Source organism: Rhinolophus hipposideros (genome assembly GCF_964194185.1).
Source record: "Rhinolophus hipposideros genome assembly, chromosome: 9".
NCBI classification, from domain to species: Eukaryota; Metazoa; Chordata; class Mammalia; order Chiroptera; family Rhinolophidae; genus Rhinolophus; species Rhinolophus hipposideros.
In genome coordinates, this window is record NC_138055.1 from 92574573 (window position 1) to 92600672 (window position 26100).

The 26100-nt window shown below is 46.1% G+C and overlaps 1 protein-coding gene across 1 annotated transcript; it reads left to right on the forward strand.

The window, feature by feature from the left end:
• Window positions 1–692: 692 nt before the first annotated feature.
• Window positions 693–22741, forward strand: LOC308501952 (cryptic protein-like; the record flags this gene model as incomplete). Its single annotated transcript, XM_081058998.1, has 9 exons — window positions 693–754; window positions 1066–1115; window positions 1207–1374; window positions 2130–2244; window positions 2757–2866; window positions 10048–10195; window positions 18744–18817; window positions 21986–22101; window positions 22601–22741. The coding sequence occupies 9 exons, from the start codon at window positions 693–695 to the stop codon at window positions 22739–22741; spliced, it is 984 nt and encodes a 327-aa protein (XP_080915124.1).
• Between the last annotated feature and the right edge of the window lie 3359 nt (window positions 22742–26100).

Below are 26100 nucleotides of genomic sequence, written 5' to 3' on the forward strand. Positions count from 1 at the left end.
TATGAAATGAGTAATGCATATAACATATTTACCACCATGCTGGGCATAGGGAAAAGGCTGCCAGTGGAACTATTGACTCATCCTTAGAAAGCAGGTGCTGAAATGTCACCCTTTATATTCATGCTCCCCATTCAAGACTTTTGGAACCCAAACCTGCTGGTTATGTCCCACACAGCGTCTCCCTTTTCTAGCTGGGCCCCTCCCATCTCCGGGTATGAAGGGTTAGCAATATAAAATCTCCATTTTCCTATGAAAACTTCTTTCTTCATGTTTAATCACCCCCTCCCCCCAGCACTGAGAGAAAGGATAGTTGCCTTGGTCACCAATGTTTTACATCAGGGATTGACCACTCCTGCTGCTGTCAGCACTGTAAACACTGTTGGGGAAAGAATCAGCCATGTCTCCACCCACTCCTCGCCCCCAGCTGCATCTCACTGAGGGGACAGTCCTTGAGGCTCTGTAGGGCCCTGCCTATCACAACAGGCCATTGCCTAAGGGATTTCCACAGCAGACCTCGGAGATCTCATTGTTTCCTGTGGCCTACAGTAGGCAGAGGGTAGGAAATACCTGTGTCTTCCGTACTCACCCATCTTGTATCCTCATGCAGTTACTCCAGGACCCGGAGTAAAGACACCTTCAAGTACAAACATCGTCAGACTCAGCTTCCTTGGATATTGATCTTCAATGTATTGATGAGAGGAGACTCTCATACCAGACGCGTCAGTGGGAAAATGAGCTGGAGCCACCCTGTCAGGTAAGGACAGAGGCCATCCAGGTCTTAGAGCCCAGAGGGGCACTTAAAAGCCTCCAGAATAAACTGCAATGCATGCACAATTGTTCCTTCTCATTAAGAGGCCTGTATACTTTCTTGGTCTCACAGTCTTTGAAAGCGATGACACATTAATCCAAATCTACAATTTATAAAATGATTGCATAATATGTATTATACATTAAATACCGTATATACCTTTATACTCGTTATTGTATTACATTTTGTACACATGTAAATTTCTGTTCATGCTTTTTTATATGTTAAGCTTCAATACTTTTCTCTAAATATTCTAGGCTTCTGTTTATGATCAGTGTGACATTACAGATCATCCATTTGGGAAACAGTAAGAAGCATTTTATTTACAGTCTTTTAGTTTTTATTGTGTATTTGTTTCTCAATCATTATCAGTCTCATATTTTCAATCTTTTTAAAAGGCTATCAAAGAGAGAAACATAAAGGTAGTAGAGAAGAAAACACCACAGCTCAGAAGCTCCAGCAGGAAATATTCACCTGGACTTGGAATAATTTTAGGGAGGTGAATGGGAGCGCGGAGGGCTGGAGGTCGCAGGATTCCCTTCCCCACTCCCGGGCTCTCCAAGAGCGTAAGTCGCGACGCTGCCTTAGCGCTTTTTTGGTCATCTCAGTCACCAGACGCCGAGTTTAGGGTTTGATAAAAACTTGGGATAAGTTAAGGATAAAACGTGAAACCCAACAGAGAACATTTTATCATCTTCAAATGATGATACCATATAAAGTAAAAATATCTCCTAGTGAGGTGTTCTTTTACTCTGAAAACAACGTTTTACTATTTCATTGGTAAAACTTTGCATTTGCTCTTAAGTGGGTATTTTTCTCCGGTCCAAAGAACTGATTTAAATGTATTTAAAACAAACATCCCAACCCAAGATAATAGCGGACTCTTGCTTGGCTTTTTGCAGACTTTCAGGCTCCAGTCCCCAGGTCCACAGGGGGCCTTCTTGCAGAGGGGTGTGTGTAGGGGTGAGGTGGCGTCATTGCGCCCGTGGGTGGTCACTGCCCGGGAGGCCTGTGTTTAATCAATGACACGGGAAGTCACAGCCTGAATTTAACATATGAAAGGAAGGAAGAAAGTAAACCCGATTTGTTGGGGGTAGGGTTTCATGTCTTGTTCATCTGGCCCGTTCCTTACCCACTGGCACCCCAGGTAGTTTGTTTTACATCGTTCAATTAACAAGCAGAATTTACCTGAGCAAACACACTTAGCGGGGAGCTAATTTTATTGCCTCCCCAGAGCAATCTTGTCCTGGTCTTTCCCGGTGGGTCTAACGCAGAGGGCGGCTCGCTAAGCGCCGAGCTGACGCCCAGGCGACCCCCACAGGTGCGACCCCGCGCCCGCGCTGCTGCAAGAACGGCGGTACCTGCGTGCTGGGCAGTTTCTGCGTGTGTCCCGCTCACTTCACTGGCCGCTACTGCGAACATGACCAGAGGCACAGGTGCGCGCAGGGAAGAGCGGGCGCGCGGGGCGGGGCGGGCGCGCGAGGTGGGGCGCGGGGCGGGGCGGGCGCGCGGGGCGGAGCGGGCGCGCGCGGGGCGGGGCGGGCGCGCAGGGAAGAGCGGGCGCGTGGGGCGGGGCGGGCGCGCGGGGTGGGGCGCGGGCGCGCGCGGGGCGGGGCGGGCGCGCGGGGCGGAGCGGGCGCGCGGGGCGGGGCGGGCGCGCGGGGAAGAGCGGGCGCGTGGGGCGGGGCGGGCGCGCGGGGTGGGACGCGGGCGCGCGGGGCGGGGCGGGCGCGCAGGGTGGGACGCGGGCGCGCGCGGGGCGGAGCGGGCGCGCAGGGAAGAGCGGGAGCGCGGGGCGGGGCGGGCGCGCGAGGTGGGACGCGGGCGCGCGCGGGGCGGGGCGGGCGCGCGGGGCGGGGCGGGCGCGCGGGGCGGGGCGGGCGCGCGGCGCGGGGCGCGGGAGCGCGCGCTGGCCGCACTAACTTCGCGTCCCGCTCGGCCTTCTCAGCGAGTGCGGCGCCCTGGTGCACGGAGCCTGGACCTTCCGCGGCTGCCGGCTCTGCAGGTGCGTCTTCGCGGCGCTCCACTGCCTCCCACGCCAGACACCCGGCCGCTGCGGTAAGGGGACCCGCGTCCTGTGCTCACAGCCCACACATGCATGCAGTTGCTCCTTCCACAGCGATCCGCAGCGATCTACCTGTGCCAGGCGACACAGAAATGAGCACACCGGGTCAGCCCATCACTCAGAAAAGTCCAATTGTAGCGAATCACATAGTGTATCATCAGTTTTAAATTTATTCCTAAGTTTCCCATTTCCTGATCGCTGGGTTGAAACGTGATTTCCAAGCAGTGTCCTTAAATGTCCTTTACAGTGAGCGGAATTTTGGGAGTGCACAAGCTGGGAAGCAGAGCCGAGCCTGGCAGGCATGTTACCTGACTAAATCTCCAGTGATTTCCCTACACTGCGACCATATTGGCCACACTATCTCAGCTGTGAAACGAGGAGGGCACTGGAGTGGGACCTAACAGTCCTGGATGGCCAGATGCTGCCCTTCCGAGCCAACCAGTCAGTGCCCCCAAGAAAGGAAGGTGTCTTGTAACCACAGGGCAGGCCTGCCACACATACCCTGTTTTTCCAAAAATAAGGCTGGGTCTTATATTAAGTTATGCTCCAAAAGACACATTAGGGCTTATGTTCAGGGGATGTCATCCTGAAAAATTATGCTAGGGCTTATTTTCCGGTGAGGTCTTATTTTTGGGGAAACACGGTATTAAAAGCCAACAAGGTGTGGAGAACACACAGGGGTGAACACTCATATGCAAAGATTCTGAACAGTCACCAACTCAAAGCAAGTGTTCCACTTGTAAAACCCATTAAGGAACATGAATTCCCCAGCTCAGAAAACAGATATAACACTCTGCGCTGAACCACCACCTTGGGCAGGGCCCAGGAGCCCAGGAAATAAGGCCCAGCAGTTCAGTCTCACATCCAGTGCCCCTTTCCTCTTCAGTAGGCTCTGGCTGGGATGGAGTGAGGAGCACAGTTAAGGAAGGGCTGCAGCCTGTCCTTCAGCCCTTTATGTCGGCCCTGACGGTGGGAACAGGGGCGCTTGGCTGTGCAGTGTGAAGTCAAAGCTCCTAAGCCCACTTTCCTGTTCCACCTCGCCCCCCACCTCAGTCAACCCTGGGCAAATTCCACAGTTGAAGGGCACACTTCATGGTAGCACAGCCCTTTAACCCCACTCCTTTGTCTGCTGTCAGGACTGCCGGTGGAGGGGCAGCACGGGGTTGGAGAGGGTGGGGGGTGTGTGGGGGTAGGAAGGCCAGAGCCCTTCAAGCCTACTTCCTGCCTCCACCCTTTGTGGGGCCAGTAGTGGAAGAACACACTTAATGGACGCTCAGCTAAACCCATCTTCTTGGCTCTCCCTGCCTCCTCTGCAACCTTGGGCAGGCTTAGCAGTCCAGGGGACACTCTTAATGAAGGTGCAGCCCTTCACTCTGTCTTCCTGTCCCTGGTTTCTCAGCCAGCTCTGCAGGGTGCTAGCAGTCTGTGGCACTCTTCCCTCCCTCCCTCTAGCTGACCACATTTTTCAAAGCCCTCCCTCTCTTATGGGCTCTCCATTTGCTGGGCTTATGCCCCCTGATTTACAATAGCTGCTCCCTCTATGCCCCAGGGAAAGGAGGACACAAATTAGGGAACAGGCATCAGAATTGCAGGTGGTGCCTGTGTGTTCCTACAGGTGAAATCATTTCCCACCTGCCATTGGTGCACCAAGCAGTAATGCGGGGAAGGGGCTAGCTGTGATCATTCTCATTCTCCTATGCAAAGCCAGCTGGAGTTGAGACGCAGCAGGATAGGAACTGGGTTCGGTGATATTTGCTGACTGTTTTACATCCTTGGAAATATCCAAAGCTGGGACTGCCTCTGCCAAGGACAGTGACAGAATTGTGGCTGTAAAAATGTGGCTTCTTCTCATCAAAGGTGAACAAAGTAGTTCAGAGTAATTTGAAATTTGAAGTAATTTCAGAGTAATTTGCCAGGTGCAGAAAGGGCAGGCAGCACCTCTGTCCTCTGACTCACTGGCCCTGCTTCAAGGCAATGACAATGGTGGTGGCTGTGCTGACAGTGATTATGATGACATGAGGATGACAGTGATCATGAGGATGACTGTCTGTTAGCTTTCAGCATATTTCATGTCTCTAAACACTTTATCCCATTCAATTCTCCTAATGTCAACCAGTGGTCGTTGGTGCCAATTCAATGCCAACAGGAACCTCCAGTTTGGGGTACGGTGAAGAAGGAAACTTTACTCAGTGCAAACAGCTTAATTGTGATACAGCTCGGCTGTGAGAACAGCATGTCTGTGGAATAGCTCAGCATTATTACAGCTCAATGTGCATGAAACAGTACAACTGTGAGATGGCCCTGGGGCAAGGCAGCCTGCGGGTGAGTCTGCTCTGCTCTGCTCTGCTCTATTCTGGTCCTGCAAGACATCTTTGGTGTTTCTTTCATCTTTGGTGCTTCCGTTCTAACTGGAGAAATGCAGTCTACTGTCTTGGGGAAAGTGCACTTCCCAAGCCACAGCAGACCTGTCTTAGTATAGGGAAGGCCTGCTCCAGTCTGTTATTAGTCCATCCTTATGCAAATGAGGGCTTTGATCCTCAAAGTTTGATTGGTCCAAAAGGCACTGTCCCAATTGGTCATAATGGAGCCACTCCATTGGTCTGTGAAGAGTTTGATGGTGACAGAGCAGTGCAGCTTTGATTGGTGGAAATACAATTACAGAATTACAGAAATACAATTACAGAAACTCCTGTATAAGTGTTGGCTCAGCTGGCAAGAACACAATGCAGGCAGGCAGTTCAGTGTGGGAGGCTGCTCAGTGCAGCCTGAAGTGAGGTTTGTGAGAGAGGCCCCTGTTTATAAACGGCTGCTAGACTCTGCTTTTAAATTTGAGCCCATTTAGCCACAGGAGTCCTTGGTAGGTGTCTTCTTTCTCCATAATTGCAAGCCTAGGAAATGGGTATTATTGCACCTTTTATATTTCAGGAAATTGAGGCTTAGAGTGGTTATCTCCAATAGTTAGTAAACAGGGTCTGATTTCTTTTTTTTCTTAAAAGAGCATTACAAGAGGCTAGTTAATTTAGAAACAAAACGATATTTTAAAATAACATTTAAGTTATTTAAAAATATTGTAAATTAACATACCATAGCATATTGATATAGAATGATAATTGATATGTAATGATAATTAATGTATAGTTAATATGAGTCTGTGAATAAAATTGCTACCATTCATGAAGTATGTAAGCACATCCCTGACCTATGTCACATTTTAAAAAATGAGATATAATTGCCATATAACGTTATATTAGTTTCAAGTGTACAGCATGATTCGATATTGTGAAATGATAGCACAATAAGTCTAGTTAACATCCATTACCCCACATAGTTACAGATTTTTTTTCTTGCAATGAGAACTTTTAAGATCTACTCTCCTAGCAACTTTCAAATATATAATACAGTATTACATATTATAGTGGCCACGCTGTAGATTACATCCCCATGAATTATTTTATAACTGGGAGTTTGTATCTTTTGACCACCTTCACCCGTTTCACTCTCCCCACCCCCACCTTTGGCACCCACCAATCTGTTGTCTGTATCGATGACCCTGGTTTTATTTTTTAAGATTCTATATATAAGTGACATCATATGGTATTTGTCTTTCTCTGTCTGACTTATTTCACTTGGCATGATGCCTTCAAGGTCCATCTGTGCTGTCAAAATTGGCAAGATTTCCCTTTTTAATGGCTGAATAATATTCTACTGTATATATATCCATTCAGCCATCAGTGTACACTTGGGTGCTTCCATATCTCGGCTATTTGTAAATAATGTGCAATGAACACAGGGGTGCATACATTTTTTCGAGTTCATGTTTTTATTTCCTTTGGATAAATACCCAGAAGTGGGATTACTAGAAAATATGGTAGTTCTATTTTTAATTTTTTGAGGAGACTTCATCTGGTTTCTATAGTGGCTTTACCAATTTACAGTCCCACCAACAGTGTACAAGGATTCAGGGTCTGATTCTCAACCACTGGTCCACTTCTATACACTACCTATAAGAAAATTATCAATATAAAATAAAGAAGAATATTTTTGATAGTTGTATTTAGAATATTGAAAAATTGGCCATGTTCTAAATCCAACAACAGAGGTAAGTTCTCTGGGTGTCACAGCAGGAGAGGAAGCCATTTGGCTCCCAGGGGCATCTCAGGGTATCTGCAAATTGGAGAGTTTCGGGAATGCTGTTTCTGGACCTCACATTGAAATATGATGTTATTTTTACGCAGACTGGCCTCCTAATGTTTTTTTAGATCTCCCAATCCACCGGTAAAATATCTGAGCATATTCCCTATTCAGTGGTGGTAACGATTGCCACAAACTTGATTTCACTTCTTTCTTCCTTTTCACATATACACAAGACTAATACACATGATAAAAATCTCTGATATGTGTAAGTTTAAAAAATGCTTTTTGTAAGTATATAATAAAAATCCCATATTTTAGAAAGTTATCCATCAGTAGCTGAGTTTTGTTTTTTTTTTTTTGGTATGATATAAAATATGGTAGACTGTAGAACCATTGATTCTGTGATTCTAATATATACAGTAAGTAATAAAGCTTTTCATATAAATATATACTGGTGTTACAGGAAAAGAAGGTCGTTTGTTTCGTACAGGAAAGAATTCAAGTATGAGCCAGTATAAAGTTTAAAGTGAAAATAAGTTCATTTAGCACAGAGTGAGAAAAGAAAGGAAAGGCCACCCCACAGACTAGAGTGGTGGTCTCTAATCGCTAGTGGAAGAGAGACCTCCTCCATCTGCCGGGTTAGGGTTTATATGTGTTTCTTATTTCCATGGAACACTTCTTCGAATGGGGAACTTTTGCAAGGTGCAAGAAGAACGGGGGCACGTTTACCTTTAACTTTTGTAAGGTACAGGTGAAATGGCCATAATGGAATCTCTTTGTTCAGTAGGCTTCAGATGTTCTGTTCTGTGATTAATGTCTGCCTGAGTGTGTATCTGGCAGTACACAGGCTGCAGGCTTGGAATCCAACCTTCTAGTTCCCTCTTCTGTAAAAACAATTCTCATGCCCATTTCCTGTATTACTGGAAGTTGTTATATTTTTCTCTCCCAGCTCAGTAGGTGACCTTGGGCCCCCTGAGAGGGACACTGCATGGTGCTCACAGCCCCAGTCCCTGTCATGCTGGGACTCAGCTCCTGTTCCCCACACAAGAACGCAGGATATGGTGAGGCCAAACAGGAACACCATCGGAGCCATATATAGGGAAGTCATACCACTATATTCTCGATGACAGCTGGTCGAGACACAAAAGCCAATATCCGCCAGTACCCCAACAAGGGGTCTTCCTGCACCCGAGTCTCGCTAGTGGCCGAGCGAGACACAGGAAGTAGGATCCACATGATCCACAATCCGCCATCCGCTTCTCTGCCTGCCAACCCACTTGCTAGCTGCAATTTGCTGTCTGCTTCTCTGCCAACCAACCAACCCCCTAGTGTAACCACGGCAGTTCTATTAGTGGCTAATGGCTAACCAGTAACAGCTGATGGCCACCCAGCCACAGTGGATGGCCATCTGATTACAGCCGATGGCCATTTAATAACCGAGCCAGCACCTTTTCAGGTGAGGCCGAGAGCCTGGAAACTGCTCTCTGGGACTCTGTCCCCACAGGACCTCTGCTTGAAGGGCTGACTGTCTAACTAAGTCCACAAAGCTGACTAGGGCAATGACTTTTGAGTTTACATACAGGAAAGATTGCCAGCTTGTTCCTTCTCTCAGGGGAAAATCAACATGCAGCGCAGTACGTGCTCACCCCTTTCTCACCTGAATAGCTTCCAATGCTGTGAGCACCTGTCTTATCATCAGCTATTCTGGAGCTTCCTCTGGGTCTGGAGGTTAGGGTTCCTGTATTGTGGGTTCTAGTACCCTGGAACAACGGTCTCCTGAGGTGGGGTGGGGTGGAGAAGGTGCCCAAGTCGGACCTTGTTCCCATCCTGAGTCTAGCCTCCCAGACTTGCCCATCTTAGCCCACCTGTAAGCAGGTGAAGAGTGAGTCCCTGCTGCCTGTCTTCATCATTACTTGTTCATTCTATTGTCTCGTGCTCCCCACAGGCTCCCACATCCATAGGGCATCTCCTGCAGGTGTCGTAGAGGGCAGGGCTGGCAGGCCCGTCTGGGGGTGGGGTGGGGCAGGCTGGCCTCTGCAGGACTGCCCCAGGGAGAAGTTCCGGTGGTAGGGCCCTTCCTCAGCTCATGCTTCCCTGCCCAGACAACCCCACATCCAGCCCCAGATTTGCTTGTGAGAATGTTTTGGTGGAGCTGGCTGGCGTCTCTGTGGGGCTCGCCAGCTTCCCAAGGTAATCACTCGTCGCCAGGGACTTTAGCCAAGACCTTTGTTTGGCCCTAGTGTCGCAGACTAGTGAGTAGATTGACAGTGATTCCTGCTCAGTCTGGGTCCCAGTGATACAGAAATCCCTATACTCACAGGCCCTTGTCGTGGAGGAGCCACCTTTGGACACCTGGGTAAGTGAGCTCTGTGGGGTATGGTGCCAGCCCCCGCAGTGCTGGGGAGCTGTTCCTGGCTGTGACTTCCCTATGGGACTGCTGGCATTGCTTTAGTGGTGGCGGCTTTCCTCCTGTTTAATTAACTGTTCCTAGTCAAAGAAATAGTGTTGGGACTAATGTGGGGGAAGTTGGGACTTCCTTGACCAGATAGATGCAAGCTATTATTGGATTGCATTTTAAATCGGATCTCTTTGTCCCTATTGCTAAATGACTTGGTGTGGAATGCTGGAAGACCACGTTGGTCAGCTCATGTGCTAAATGAGAGGGGCTGCAGGGTCGTTTCTTTGTTAGCCTTTAAAACAATCAACAAATATTCTTCAGCTTCAGGTTCCACAGAAATCCCATTGTTGCTAGCCGCAGGGAAAGGAATATGAGATATGAAAGCCAAGGCAAGCACACCTTCCTTAAGCTGCGCCCCACACCCCACACCCCCGTGCCCCACGCTGACTTCCGCCAGTGCGGAGCCCTCTGTCACTGTGGGTGCCAGGTGAGCGGCCGTGGGCTTGGCTTCATGCCCATCTGCCTGCTGAGGAGGCCAAGGCAGAAAAGGACCCTCAGCAGAGCAGGTGCAAACATCTCTGTTTCACTCCCTTGAAGCAAGTCTGCAGCACAGTGTCTTACACACTCTTGGTTTTTTTTCAGATCTCAAAGACTTTCTCACCTCACATTCGAATGGACTAAGCGCAAAGTGCCTGCTGAGTTTTCTCACTCTCCTGCCCTGCTTCCTCCTGCAATGCCTCCTCAAGGAAGGGGAGACTGTTGATTGGCCTGTGTGGGTAACCCTGCGTGGGTAACCCTCAGTCCCACTCGCAGGACCTCAGAGTCCCTGGCTCCCAGGAAAGCCAGGAGCTTGTATATCCTTTTTAGTTTCTATGTAATAATAGATTTGTTTCATTTTCTGTAAACTGAGCATGAGATGAGTGTTTTTATTAAACGTTTTCATGAAAGAGCCTTTCTTGCTTCCTTAAAAGCCTTATTTCAAGGTAACAACTGCATCCCTACATCATCTCTAGTGATTTCAGAGGGGAGAGCAAGTGGGCACTGGATAAGAGTGCCTCTTCCAGCCCTGTGCACAGATGCCCCAGTGGTACCTTTTGTTTGTTCACTGTCAGTCTCCCCACTAGTTCTTAGGGGCAGCTACAACACTGCATGTGTGTCCCCAACACTGCTGTCTCTGTGTCTAGCCAGGAGCAGCTGCCTAAAAACTGCTTCATAGAAAAAGGAAGGCAAGACGGAGGAGGGGGCTAAGCCTTTTCTCGGTTCCTTCTACTAGCTGCTCCTTTGTGACACCCTTTCCAATTAGAGTTCTTGGGATTATCACCACCACTGTAAAAGGGGAAGATTCTACATGACTGTAAAGGCAAAGCAGGGAGAGAATTCATCCAAAGACGTCATACAGTCTGGGTCCCCAGGCCTGCCCTCCTCTCGTAGGACTGTCATCACCTGACAGGCTCAGAGGGCAATAAATCAGGTTTACACACAGCAGGCCAGCCACCCAATCTGAACTCTAGTCTGAAACTAAATACCTCTAAAGAATTCTGGGAAAAACAAAGGGGACTAAAGGGCCAGCCTTTCTGCCAATCACACAGTACTTGGGAGTTAGGCGTTTCTAAGCTGGGTCTGTCAGGTGTAGTCGCTCTCCTCTGATTATCATGGCCCTGGTTGGACCGAAACCATGACTAGAAACCAGAGGAATGAAGACAAGAATATTACAAAATATTCAGGTAAACAAATAAGAGTGAAATACGAGAGAGAAAAGTCCTCTGAAATAGACACTACAGCCTCAATCAATAAATCAATTCATCAAAATATTGAAATTTCATAAACCTTAAAGGATTTCATTTAAAATGTTCACAGCTGAATTCAATGGACGCGCCATTACAGGATTTATTGCCTATATGATATAAAGCTACATGTACTGGAAAGGTTGGTGGGCAGAAAAGTGTCTTTCAGTCAACACTGGAACCCTGAGACAGTTGTCCCAGTCCTCAGCTGTGGAAACACTGCCAAGGAGGGTGGCTTTGAGCCTACCTGGATGCTTGAGGCTACAGGTATAGGTGAAGAGAGTGTTGAGCACCGAGGAGGGAAGTCGTGCTGAATTAAATGAGCTGCTTAGTGCTCTGCATAGTGTGTTCGCACACGCATGCATGTGTGCACGCGTACACATACACACACCAATTTAACAAATACATTTTGAGACCCACCGTCAGCTGGGCTCGGTGGCAGAGCCCTTCAAGCGGGGAATCAGAGAGGGAAGTGAACCAGTGTAAGAGTTGTCAGTGATTTGAAGTCCATCAGCATGTGGTGGGGTGGCAGGCTACACACCACAGGTGTGAAGACAAAGACCCATGTGTGAAAAGCTGTGCTGTCCAGATGTCCACTTTGAGGGCACACAATTCAAATAGATGATATTCTCACTGAGTTTTTCAGCTTTCTAAATCCACTTTAGTTCATAAGCCTATGTAACACAATTATTTTAAAAATCTATATTGTAAAATAGCTCATTGGCATTTTAACCTTTTTAATCATTGACTATGAAAATATGAATTCAAGGTAATATTCAAATGAGTGTTAAAGAGAAAAGAAGGTAGGGTTTAGTAAAGGGTTGACTTGGACTATGTTCATGGAAAAAAATTATTCAAGTTTTGAGACAAATATCTCTAGGCAATAATGACTTTTGATAAGAACGTTGTCTTTAAATAGTTTCAAATACATTCTGAGCAGTACCTTCTATTGCAGCTTAATTATTTTAGAAACAAATAACTGATGGCCTTTGTATATTTATCCTAAGAACTTGATAAGTATGTTTATGCTCCATGTAGAATGTTTATAAAATGCATATTTTCTATACTTTTATACCAATATGAAGTATGTTGAAAAACAGAGGTGGACAAAAAGGTACATTATCTTATTTTCAATAACTGCATTTAGGAAACTGAACTGAAAGGGCTGTTCCACATTTGAGAGGCTACAGTTGTAAAAAGTAAAACGAAGACATATTTGTTCATTTGTATGAATATCTAGGATATAAACATTCATTTACGTTTTAAGTAGAAAATTATGAACCAGGATTATAAATCCTCCTAATAGAATAATTCCTGATTATAAACAAGAAAACCAAATTAACCATTCTATCTATCATCTATCTATCTATCTATCTATCTATCTATCTATCTATCTATCTATCTGGTAAGAAACCTTTAGCTACGTAGTTCTGAAAAGAACATAAAATCTCATCCAGGAACTGTGAAAAGTATGCTGCCAGCTTTTTTCTGCAGTGCTTTGAGAATTTGAAGATAAAAGACATGTCCCTGTAAATGGCACCCCAGGTGTCCAGAGAGACCATTCAAAAGTAGAAACTTCCCAGGAGACAGAAGGGGTCCTTGGGCTCATGTTCACACCTTTGCATAAATGTGTCCCAAATCTTATCTGTCTCCTGCTGTTGAGGGCAGATAGAGACCCTTGCTTGGCCACTATCTCAGAGTTGCCGTGTCCGGGACCCTCTTTACTGCCCTGGTTTTGCTCACCCTGACAGAGAGTGAGGGAACTTCCCTTTGGAGAAAGTCATTACAAGCTTTCTCCCTTCTGGGTTGTTTATGGAAGCCACTCTTTCTTCGCCAGTTTTTGTTCTCACTCAGTCTACCCTAGAAAAGCAGGGTCTGTCACCACAAGTCCATGTGTGCTCTCATTAAGGAAACCACACAGGGACACAAAGAAGGAGCAGGGACAGTCACAGGATTTATTCTAGCCACATGGCTTCAACTCCTTGACTGTTCAGACCTTTCAACTCATGCATATGTTAGAGCTTCCTCCAGGGACAAAGCAAATGCCTGTTATGTGAGGAGCCCTCTTGAACCTTCCAACTACATCACAATTTCCCCTTTTTAGCCTGGAAGCTATCAACATTTTTCAGCTGGCAGCATTTAAAAGCAACCTCTGAACGTATTTCCAATTTCTGCTGTCTGCAGAAGCCTCTCTGGCACATGTAGCTTTACATCACACAGGCAATACTATCTTGCTACTGAATTCAGCTTTGCATATTTAAAATTAGTTCCATAAACTTTACATGCATAGGCTTTTCACATTTAATCTGGATTGTCTACTATTGGGAAAAGAAAACGAGGGGCTGTGTCTTCCACTTAACACGGCTCGGCACTTCACTCATCTCCTGACCAGCGACTGGGCCCTTACGGGGCCCCAACTAGACATTGTGAAAGTTTGTAGCCACAGAGATGGCAGAATCTCCAGCAGTTGAATTAACAGGACAAGTGAGGGTGCTGTGCTTGGAAACGTCTGTAGCACTCCACTGGGGTCGAATCACTCGTATGCAGGTAAATGTTTAATCCCCAGCTCCCAAGCAAAATTATATATATATATATATATATATAAATAATAAATAAAGTATATATAGTTTATTATATATAAAGTATATATAAGCACAGAATTCACAAATAATACAATTATAATACTCTATATTGTAAATGCAATATAGTCAATAAGCTTTTGTTGATTTTTACCAAATTTTACATCCATACTCAACCTATGGTTGTATTTCAATCATAATTTGACAAATGGTGCTGCATCCTAATTCACTGACTTTCTCCAATAAATTTATTGTCATTAAATCTGGTATGTGATCTGTGAAACTGTTTCGAATCTTTATACAAGTTATGTTATTTAACTGAAATCTCTTTGGCCTTTGGTACTACGTACGCGAAGTTATGTTATTTAACTGAAATCTCTTTGGCCTTTGGTACTACATACGCGAAGTTATGTTATTTAACTGAAATCTCTTTGGCCTTTGGTACTACGTACGCGAAGTTATGTTATTTAACTGAAATCTCTTTGGCCTTTGGTACTACGTACGCGAAGTTATGTTATTTAACTGAAATCTCTTTGGCCTTTGGTACTACATACGCGTATGTGAGACCTTCACTTGTTTGTCAACATGAGTGACTTTGCTGTTTTAAAATGTTCCTGGGATTTGTCTTATTAGGTCTGGTAAGACATGTAGACACAGAAATGACTGTCAAGTAGGAAGAAGTTTATACTCACAAAACCCTAGGCATGGAACCCACACAGGGCCACACAGGGAAGCAGCAGGGTCAGTGGGGAGACAGAAGAAGCAGGAGGAGAGTGTAGGCAAAAGCCTTAACTGTGGTTTCCATGGGTTAGAATAGGCGAGGAGGGTAAGAAGGTTTAGAATTTGCTAGTTTGAATCATTTCAGCAGGCTCTTGGCATAGAGGCTATCCTTATTTGCCTGGTACATTTTCCTCTCACTCTCTCTGCCTCTTAATCCACCCTGGTGCTTCTCCATGTGGCCCTGCATGGCATGGGGTGCCCTGTCCTCTGGAGATGATTATAACAAACTATCTTATGTGGCCTTGCCAAACCTAAATAATAATAAAACCTATATTTTAAAACAAACAGGCAAGAGCCGTTCGTCCCCTTAGACTATGATGGACTAAAGAACCACGTCAGCAATGGCACGGGGCCATCCCTGCTAAAGCTCCTGCAAATGCGGGTGTGACGACGTCACAGCCAGTGCTGACTGAGCTTCCCACAAAGGCCGGTCCCCCGACGTGTGGCCCACAGGTCTGCACAGGGAGGAAGAATCAGGAGCTTCCACTTGGACTCCAAGCATTGTCTAGATGGCAGCTTGGTGCTGCTTGGGCCTCTGGCGTTTGTTGTTTGCCAAAGGATAGCTCAGTACACCCCAGAGAAAAGCCCATCAGCCCTCCAGAAAATGTGTACAGGGTTATAAACAAACAGCTGTTATAAACAGGGTTATAAACAAACAGGGTTATAAACAGATAGTTGTTACTATTTGTCTTGATGATACATTTTTCAGAATTCCTGTAACTGAGTCAATAATAACTTCATCTAATCATAAACCTCGCATAAATGTAAGAGCGGGCTTTTACATTTCCCTTGTGGCAATTGATTTATCATGATAAAAGAATGCCACCATAACTGTCTTTGTTTGACATCTGAGGAAATGTAGGCCTTGAGGAGGTGGACAGACTAAGCAGGTCATACAACCCACAAATGGGAAACTGTGCCGCAGTTGTGGTGCCTTGATTCCAAAGCCCAGGCACTTTCTCTCAAATCTCTATTGCCTGGAAGAGACTGTACATTTCTATTATGAGTTTGTCATCAATTATGGTTTTAATCTTCATTCCAGGCACTTGCCAGGTCTGAGACTGCAGTAATCTGAGTCCTGCTCCCTCAGATATTTTAGCATCAAATGGATATTTTCTCCACTGATGCTTAACTCCTGCCCCTTCCCTCACTCCCAAACCCTTTTGACTACAGGCATCTTCAGAGTTACTCCTCCCATAATCTGAAAAGTTTGGAGTCTTGGGCAGGGCTCCTTCCTTTTGCATGTGGCCCCTGGGAGAGCCACAATGCCACACCAGCTGTGGTAGGAATCTGAGGCAGGAGGAGCCTCCAGGCAGAGTGGGGGGAATTCACTGCAAATTTCACCAATTGGGATCTAATATTTCACTTCAAACAATGTTCCAAGAATATGAAATGCCATTACCTTGTGGAAAATCTGTCTCCCTCACTTGTGCCCATCCTGGATTCTGTATGGTAAGCAAGAAACATTATAAAATAAAAAAAGAAGCAAGAGAAATTCTCTAGGGACCGAGCTTCAGGGTGGGCACTTGGCTTCCTTCCCAGAGGACAAAATATTAGACCATGTATTGAGAGGAGGAGGAAGAAAAGTTTGCACTGGGAGAGGAAAAATGCCAATCAGGTTACTGTTGAAATGACTTTAAAATAGCTCTTCTTTTTAAATTTATGGGGGTGACAATTGTTAGTAAAATTACATAGATTTCAGGTGTACAATTCTGTATTACATCATCTATAAATCCCATCGTGTGTTCACCACCCAGAGTCAGTTCTCCTTCCATCACCATATATTTGATCCCCCTTACCCTCATCTCCCTCCCACCTCTCCCCTTACCCTCTGGTCACCACTAAACTATTGTCTGTGTCTATGGGTTTTTGTTTCTCATTTGTTTGTCTTGTTCTTTTGTTGTTTTTGGTTTATATACCACATATCAGTGAAATCATAGGGTTCTCTGCTTTTTCTGTCTGACTTATTTCGCTTAGCATTATACTCTCAAGATCCATCCATGTTGTCACAAATGCTCCTATATCATCTTTCCTTAACGCCGAATAGTATTCCATTGTGTATATATACCACAACTTCTTTATCCATTTATCTATCGAAGGACATTTTGGTTGTTGCCATGTCTTGGCCACCGTAAACAAAGCTGCAATGAACATTGGAGCACACGTGTCTTTATGTATACATGTTTTCGGATTTTTTGGGTAGATACCCAGGAGAGGGATTGCTGGGTCATATGGTAATTCTATTTGTAATTTTTTGAGGAACCTCCACACTGCCTTCCATAGTGGCTGCACCAGTCTGCATTCCCACCAACAGTGTATGAGGGTTCCTTTTTCTCCACAGCCTCTCCAACACTTGTTACTATTTGTCTTGTTGATGAAAGCCATTCTGACTGGGGTGAGGTGATATCTCATTGTGGTTTTTATTTGCATTCCCCTGATGATTAGTGATGTTGAGCATTTTTTCATATGTCTATTGCCATCTGTATGTCCTCTTTGGAGAAATGTCTCTTCAGGTCTTCTGCCCATTTTTCAATTGGGTTGTTTGTTTTTTTGTTGTTGAGTTGCATGAGTTCCTTAGGTAGTTTGGATATTAGCCCCTATCAGAGGCATTATTTGTAAATATTGTCTCCCATTTGGTTGGATGCCTCTTGCAGAAACACATTTCATCTGAAGGGCGGTTGAAAGGACCAGGACAGTTGCTGCAACATGCTAGTTGCAGTGGGAGTGGGAGGGCATGGGCTTCAGTGCAGGGCGGGCTCAGCAGACAAATGGGAGGAGATTCCAGAGTTCAGGTGGTCCTTGCTGCTCCCTTTATGGCCTGGAGGACATCAGTTTCTGTTTCTCTGCAAGGATCTTGGAATTCTCAGGCAGGGACTCCCTGTCTAGGACCTCCCACTTGTGGGGACAGGAATCCTGGCCATGGGCAAACCCTGCAAAGGCAGCAGCTGTGTTGTGCATGTGGTTTCTCCCTGCAGCACTCAGCCCTGGGCAACATCTGATGAATATACCCCTGGACTGGGATCTCGTTCCGGTAGGGGAAGAATGCCTTCTCAGCTTGTTCAGGTCTGTTGGGCCCCAGACGAAGCAGGTGCCAGTTCAGGCTGTCATCTAGCGTCAGGGTGATAAGGCTTTGCCTCTGAAGACACTCAGGGGTTCTCCTCCCCTCTGCTCTTGCAGCTCTGATTGTGTCTAGCACAGGCTTTGCTGGGCCATGCTCTTCACTCTGTTTTCCAGTGGGTCTCTGCTGGGAAGTCCTCTAGGACCTGGATGTTGGCCTGACTCTTTGGGTGTCCCCAGGGCCTCACAGAGACCCTGACACTTGTGTATGTACTCTGGCTAGTGAATGACTCTGCAAGGAAAACGAGAGGAGGAAGGGATGCCTTGCTCACCATTAGAGCTCTAGAATATGGTAGCCGCTAGCTAGATGAGCCTGCTTACATTTCAATGAATTAAAATCCTGTCCCTCAGTCACACTAGCCCCTTTCAAGTGCCCATCAAGTCTATGTCCACCATGTTGGACAGGGCAGAGAGAGCTTTCCACCTTCATAGATGCTCTTCTGGGCAGCTGCTCTGAGCCCAGCACAGCGTCACCGCCCTGCAGTTCACATGATCTGAAGATTCAGAAACAGAAAGCAGCAGCCTGCATGTGAATTATTTCTTTTTTCTGTCTGTTTTTAATTCTCTCTCTTCTTCATGAATTCCTCTTTGTAGCTCTCTACCATTCCCTCTTTTATGAGTCTCATCCTGAAAGAGTAGGTCTCATTCAGGCAATGGAGACCACTGGATCTTCAGTGCCTGTAAAACCTCCCTCCTGCCCGCCTCACCACTTCCTTAGCACTGCCTGGTTTCTGACAGCATGAGGAGCAATCCTGATGCTGAGGGACCCCCCCCCTGCTGGAGGGGCCCCAATGAGTTCTGGTTTTGCCCTAAGCAAACCCCCCCAACCCTCAAACACAGTGAGTTTCCTGCCTTGGGTGGCTTGGGACACACATGATTGTTTCCTTCCGTCCAGCTTTCAACTCTACTCCAGCAGGAGTCTGGTTCCAGAAATTCTCTTTTCATGGGATTGAGAGAAGGGATTGGGGAAGTCAAAGGAGATGACAAGGCAGAGGAAACGTGCATGTGGGCAGGGAGGATGGAGAGGGGAAGGCAGATAAGTTGGCATGTACTTTGTGCTTTCCTGATGTTGTTTCAGGAAAACCAGCAAAATCAAGGGGGGCACTGGGCTGGCCACCGTGGGTGACCATGCAGGGAAGACAGAGGAGAATGGTAAGAATCAGTGCCCAAAGTGAAGCATGTCCTGAGCACATGCTCTCAGGGGAGAGATGCTGTTCCATAGAAGACCTAAGGTTGCTTGGCCTAACCCTCTAATTAGGAGGAGAGGTTGTAGGTATGTTAGGGCCACTGTCATTCATTTCATTCCCATGAAGAGTGCTGCTATCCCTGCAGGACCAACGCCACCCTCCTAACCCCATAAGGTCAACAAGGAGTCTCCTCGGTTAAGTGCTGGGTCAGCCCTGACCTGGGAAAAGGGTTAGGAGCACACAGGCACTCCGGACTCCCTCCCACACAAGCGGGAAGCCCACCTGGTCCAGCTTTGTAGGATATAAAGCTTGGGCATGGCCCAGGCCTGGGGGTCACACAGCCTCTGTGGAGCTCTGTCCAGGCCCTGGGCTTACCATGTGACACCATTTCTTAAAATCCGAAGTTCTATAGATTTTTTTCCATAGATATGTAAAAATCAAACAAAACATAAAAACCCGAGGGAATGTCAGTACAATGATAATTCCGGATATGTTTAAAGGGTAGGAATACAAATTACTTACATTCCTTTCATATAGTTCCAATTTTGTAATAAATAAAATAAATATAACAATATTTTACATTTTAAAAAGCAGTGACTTCTGTAACATTTTCACATTGGAATATACTAAAACCATAGCACTTATGTTTTTATCACCACAACATAATTCTTTTCTCTCTTAATTGAAAGGCACAGGTAAGGTTTGGTAGTTGTGCTGGAAAGAAAACTGCTGATTCAGGGGAAGGGAAACAGTCCAGCAAGGTACCCCTTGGTAAAGTGCAAATCTCCTGGCAGGATCATGGTGAGCGGAGGGGTCCGGGAGAGAAAGGGTCACCTGTCCCACTCCTGTGCCCTGAGGCCTGAGCCACCTGCTCCTCACTCCTTAGGTGTGTGGGACTGAGAACTTCCATCCCTGAGACCTAGTGTCTTCTCTCCCTCTGCGTTATTTCACCATCGGGGGCCAAGTGCCTGAAAGCTGCCCTGCCTGTCAGCCAGGTTGAACTGCTCTGTGTGTCGAGATCACAGCTTCAGCACAGAGCAGAAAACAGGCCTCAGTACCCTTTCATCTGACCCATGGGGATGCGAGGCCCAAGGTCACCTCCTAGAGCCTGAGGAACCTCCTACTCTCGCACTCTCGCCCGGGGAGCCTCTCTTCATCCATTGCTGTGCCTCCCTACGGATTCCAGCAGCTGTGTTTGTGGCACAGATTCTGAGGCTGCCATTTGCGAAGGTGACCAATGGCCTTAGACTGGGCCACAGAGAGGCTGGAGCTTGAGTAGTGTGGGGGCGTCAGTCAGCCACGAGGTCACAGCAGGAGCCCCTCATGGCTTCTCTCTGAACACTCTTTTCCCAGGTCAGCTGATGAGATGCCAGTTAGTTATTGTATGGATTTAGAATTAGTTTGGGTGATATTCTTTACATTAAATGTTGGAACATTTTGCTATTTATTACCAACTGTTTTAAAAATATTTTTACATATACTTCGATCATTTGTCTTTAAGGGATCATGGGAACAATATTCCCTGAGGTCTTACATGAGACTTGGATGTTTTAGACAAACACAAATATATCACAACATCATAAATGTTGTTAAAAGTATACCAGTGACATTCTGTGGAGGTGACTAACTCTTCCTAGGGCAGCTGATGTGTATAAGAGGTGACATTGAACTCTCCAAAAAAAGAAGAAAAGAAAGAACATTTGATGCATGTGCAAACTCTAAAGCTTATCATTTTATTTATTTTAGATTTACCTATTTTCAGGGGGATTTGGTTTTTATTATGGCAATTTACTTTTAGTTTTTAAGTGATTGTTTAAAATGTCTAGTTCTTTAGATTCCTAGTCATGTTGGGTCAGAATCATGTGTAACTAGGCCGACAACTTTATCAGCAAATGGTGTTTGCTATTATCAGACAGACACCAGGCTCCCTCCTGGGAAAAAGAGAGCACTCTTAATTTTCTTGACTTTAAAAAACAAACAATTTAAGTACACATATAAAAACATGTCAGCCACATTATATCATGAATCTGATTACTGAGCATCTTGAAAACATTTACCTAAGCTAGAATCATGAGGCTCAAAACACAAAATGGTGGTCTCCTCTAGGTGAATGGGCTCGTGTTCCCGGATGTTAGGAATGCAGTCGCAGGCATCGCATGCCCAGGGACCTGTGCCACTCACGGCTAGTGGACTGTGAGTGCTCGACTTGTGGAGCCAGTGTCCCAGCTGCACTGAAACACCTCTTCATGGCACCTCTCTTCACCAAAGACAAGAGTTACATCCCATGAGGCCCCTTCAAGAACTGATCCCCAGAGCACTGTCCCAGAATCTTCAAGTAAAGGTTGATTTAATTCATGAATGACAGTATGTGACACAGTAGATGAGCAGTGGGCCAGGGTGATTATGTCCTATGGGCAACTGTGAGCATATTTTTCACCTCTCTGGTCTGCACAGAGCTCACTGGTAAAACCTGTGGTCTAAGTCACTTATAAACTGATGAGAAATTGCGTAATTAGGCCATGGGCTTCTCCTGCACTTGCTTTTCAAATGGTGGACAGAAGGCCTTGTTTGCCCAAGGGTAAGAAGAACCAGAGAACAGATCAAATTCTTGGCTTTTCCGTGGAGAGAGAGAATGTGGGAGAAGAGATATGAGCAAGAGATTTGCCACCGGTGCAGTGTGGGACCCGGGGCAGTGATGGTGGAGGTCCCACCCAGGCAGAGTCCTGAGCAGTGGCAGGAGAAGGGCTGTGGCACATACTGCTGCCTTGTAATGTACCGTCCAGGGACCAGGATCAGGGGCTTTCCTTGTTATTGGAGAAGGCAGCAAGATGGACAGTGGGCAGGCCCAGCTTTGCAGGCATGTACTCAGTACTTATTTTCTTCAAGAAAATGTATTTGTACCTCTGGAGCAGAAGTGGGGAAATGCCATGTTTGTACAAAACATGCTTTTATGAAATGGATCGCCATACCACATTCTTTTTAATACAGGCTTGTTGCTGCAACATTATTCCCGGATTTTCAAAATCCATCCCAATGGATTCTCTGCTCCTCAGGCCTTCAGAGCTGCTTCCTCCCTTGGACAAGCTTTCTTTTCTAAGTTCAGGCGTGTTAAAAACTTATTTCTTTTTGGCAGCTTCCTTGGCCTCAATAACCATCAAGATGCATCCTGCCACTGTAAGGGCAGTCATTCCAGAGCGGAGCTTGACCGGAATCTTGTTCTTTGCAGCGTGGAGCATCTCAGACGACATGGTCTGCGGAATCTCCTAGTCCTGTTCTTCCCTTCCCTTCCCTTCCCTTCCCTTCCCTCCCCTCCCCTCCCCTCCCCTCCCCTCCCCTCCCCTCCCCTCCCGTCCCTTCCCTTCCCTCTTTTCTTTCTCTTTCAGTGCCGTTAAGTCTATTTATTGAATGGATATGTTAAATATAATTTAATAGGAAGGACATTTTTCTTCCCTCAACATAAATATTTTTTAAAATTGTATACTAATCACATTGCTCTTTAATTGTAATTGCATATTGTAAAGCATCTTCCTTTTCCAAGCTACCTGACCGTGCCAGGACCTCCCTCCGCCAGTCTGTAGGCTTGTGTAGCAGCATTCTGTGGCTGTGTAAGTGGGGCATGGAGCTTTTGCACTTTCTGGTGGTTGGTGCAAAATCCATGTATTCTCTTCAGATCAGAGTTTCTGGTAAGCCTTAGTGATGAGGAAGGCTTACCATCTCTTACATAACCTAAACCAATTTCCGTTGCCAGATGCAGACCCCGGAGGTCCCTCATGGCTGCCTGCTCCTAGACCAGCACAGTGCCTACAGGCGGCGGCAGGGCGGTGCCCTCAATGTCACCAAGTGCCACAGTGTGGCGCAGTCGTTTTTATCTTTGAACTGTCTTTTGTAACAGAGCCTGTGTACAGGTGGGTACACAGTGTGCCATGGGGAATGTGCCCAGGAGCAGTTGGCCTGATCGATTCGATTCAGGCTCTTTTGTAGGGATGGTGTTTGAAGTCTGTTTGAGATTTGTTCTGATCCCACAATGGCTCTTCTTAGTTGTTTCTTTCCCTGGTTCTCTTTGGTAAACCAGCTGTCCTGCAGTTCAACTTTTATCTCTAACAATCTCCCAGTCTCCTCTTAATTGCTTTTTACCACAAGCTCCATTATTTTTGAGGGAGCTCTTGGGCTGGAACTTACCACATTCTGTTTTAAATAAAGTCAGTTCCTTTGGGAAAAGCTTCAGTTCTCTTTATCATATGACCTGCTTCTCTCCCTGGGCAAAATCTGAGCCAGTGCTCTGGAGCCGACAGCGGGGACAGACACACTTCTCTGTCACCCCCCTTTAGGAGCTGGATGCTCCCTGATATGCAGGAGGGAGGGTGGTAGCCTCAGGTGCTCTTGGCCTGCCAGTCCTACCACGGACACTTTGCTACAGGGGGGCCAGAACAGCGGGGGCGCCAGTATTTTCAGTGCAACACACCCAAGGGAAAGGCTTCATCCAGAGCAGGCGCTGGTGGAAGAAAGAGCTCCAATCTCTTGTCCACATTTGCCCAGAACTTTGCTTCTGCAACAGGTAGCTGGGGGCAGGATGAGAAATGCTGACATCTGCCTCTCCCCAAAGGATGCTGTAAGCCTCTGGCTGTAACGCAGTGTCCTTGGCGCAGCCATCTGGAGTGGCCTTTCTGTGATGCTGAACTGGAAAGGGGAGGGAGGAAACAGTTTGTGGCTCAAGGGCCACAGACTCTTGCTTTTCTTACTAAGTTTCTGTAGATTTTCTTCACTTGCTATATGCCCATAGGACCATTTCTAGAGACTTTAATTTTTTAAAAAATAATATTCACCAATTTTAGTGGGGAGTTGGTCAACAGAGCCATGCTGGAAGACTCCTAGCCAATAGTTTTGAGGTCATTTGTTATTCAGTGAATGGAACTCAGACATAAAGATATTTCTAACAATTTACTTACAAGTTCTTTCAGTGAAAGGAATTCATACACATTCTGTAATGCACATAGTAAAGTCTTTGACAAGACTTGAAATACAATTTTTCTTATGAACTATTTGCAAACTACATCAGCACAGTGTTCTTTCAGGAAATGGACCTTCTGACAGGAGAGGTCATACCATGCCAGTTTAGTTGGGAGACAGAAGCAGGAGTCAGGGGACACCATGGCTCAGAGCCGGTATTGTGGTTTCCATAGAAAAAGCAAGGCAGGGCAGGGGAAACAGCTAGGACTTGTTAGTTTGAATAATGTCACCAGGCTCTAGGCTATAGAGGTGGTCTCTAGTTGTCTGGTATCTAGCCCCGTGGTGATTTAGGGCAGGAGAATATCGGTTGGGTCTGTGAGATAAAGGAGGTGGTTTGGGGGTATGGTTGGGGGTAAAGCATTAGTTGGTTTGCATATGAAAGGTATATTCACAGTTCATAATTATCTCTAGGAATGGAGCCTCTTCCTGGCTAGCAAGCATCCCCAAAGATATAAATCATCATACCATATAGTAAATAAAAAATATGATTAATATGGACTTGAATTGCAACATTGGCTCTTCCTGGTCTCTAGCCTGCCAGCACACTCTGCAGATTTTGGATTTGTGGTCTCCATAATCACATGAGCCAATTCCTTAAAATAAACCTGTCTATATATCATATCTATCTATCTATCTATCTATCTATCTATCTATCATCTATCAATCAAGTTTTTTCTTTTCAATTAAAGTTGACATTTAATGTTATATTAGTTCCAGGTGTACAGCATAGTGGTTAGACGTGTGTATAATTTATGCAGTGATTACCTCTATAAGTCTAATACCCACCTGGCACCATACATAGTTATACAACATTATTGACTATATTTCTTACACTGTACTTTACATCCCCATGACTATTTTGTAACTGCCATTCTGCACTTCTTAATTCCTTCACGTCTTTCACCAAGCCCCCCAATCCCCCTCCCATCTGGCAACCATCTATTTTTTTCTATGTGGATATCCAACTGATTCTCTGTAGAACACTGACTAATACAGCTTCTTTTGTGTTGCTTCTATAGATGTCTGCCGAAGCCCAGTCATGAGCTATAAGAATACCCTCACAGCAGAAAAAACTTTGGGTTTCAGATATTCTGATTATACTCAGTTGGCCTGGCAGATCCCCACTCTCTACCTCTTCAATGGCTTTATGAAGATTTTTTAAAAAAAATTAATCATAACTTTTAGTTTATTTTTTTAAGCAGGAGAGTTGATCCAAATAATCAAGACCACCTGGAACAGTACCTTCCATTTGTCCCCCCAGGACACTCTCCACCCCTTCCCAACCCTCTGTGGCATGGAAGTGGGAAGTGGGAAGGCATCAACAGGCTGCTATGTCCTCTGGCTGCAGTGGGGTTCAGCCAAAGAAGCCCCAGCTAAAGATGTGAGGAAATGAATAAAGTGGTCAGGGTACTTATTTCCATGAAATAAATGAAAATATTTCTGTCGTTTTCCTCAGCTAGCCGTGTCCCTCAGCTGCAGGTCCCTATTCCTTTCAAGGCAGCCTTCTCTCCATGGCTCACCCTCCTCAGTCTCTTGGGACCTAGGGGTGGCAAAAGCTCTGTGACTGCTGCTTGTGCCAGGCTCCTGCACTATGTCTTCTCTTTTCCTTCCACCCCAACCATGGATCTGGACCCTGACAGGCTTTGGGTCCAGATCTGTGGAGAGATCAAATCTAGATGAAAATACTACGCACTGGGGCTGGTTCCAGGTAATTGGGAAGTGGGCTGGAATACTACTGTGATTTGGCAGATCTGCACGGTGGACAGGAAATGTATTTGCCTTCACTGAGTTAGGGGGTACCCAAGGAACTTTACGGAGGACAAGAAATCACATCACTCCATGTTCCACATAGAAACATGGCTGTTGATGGACAAGCAGAAATCACCATGGGAGAGAAATCCAGCACAGCCAGTGTGAGGGCTACCACAGGTTGAAGGAAAGCGGCTATTCTGGGGACAGTGAGTAGCTAATGCTCGAAACCTGAACTGATCCCCACCCCACACACACTCAGGGCCCAGCACCCTGCGGTGGAACCCCATAACTCTGGCCGCTGTCAGGGAAGGAATGCTTTTCTTTTCACTTCTAGACACTGCTGAGCTGGGAAAGAAATCTTTGCAGGAGGGACAGAGGGCTGAGGGCCAAAAAGATTCTGGTGACCGTGTGCATGTGACTTTACTCGTTCTCACCTAGTGGTGAGGGTCTGGACTATTTGGGTGACAACAGGATTGGAAATAATTTGCA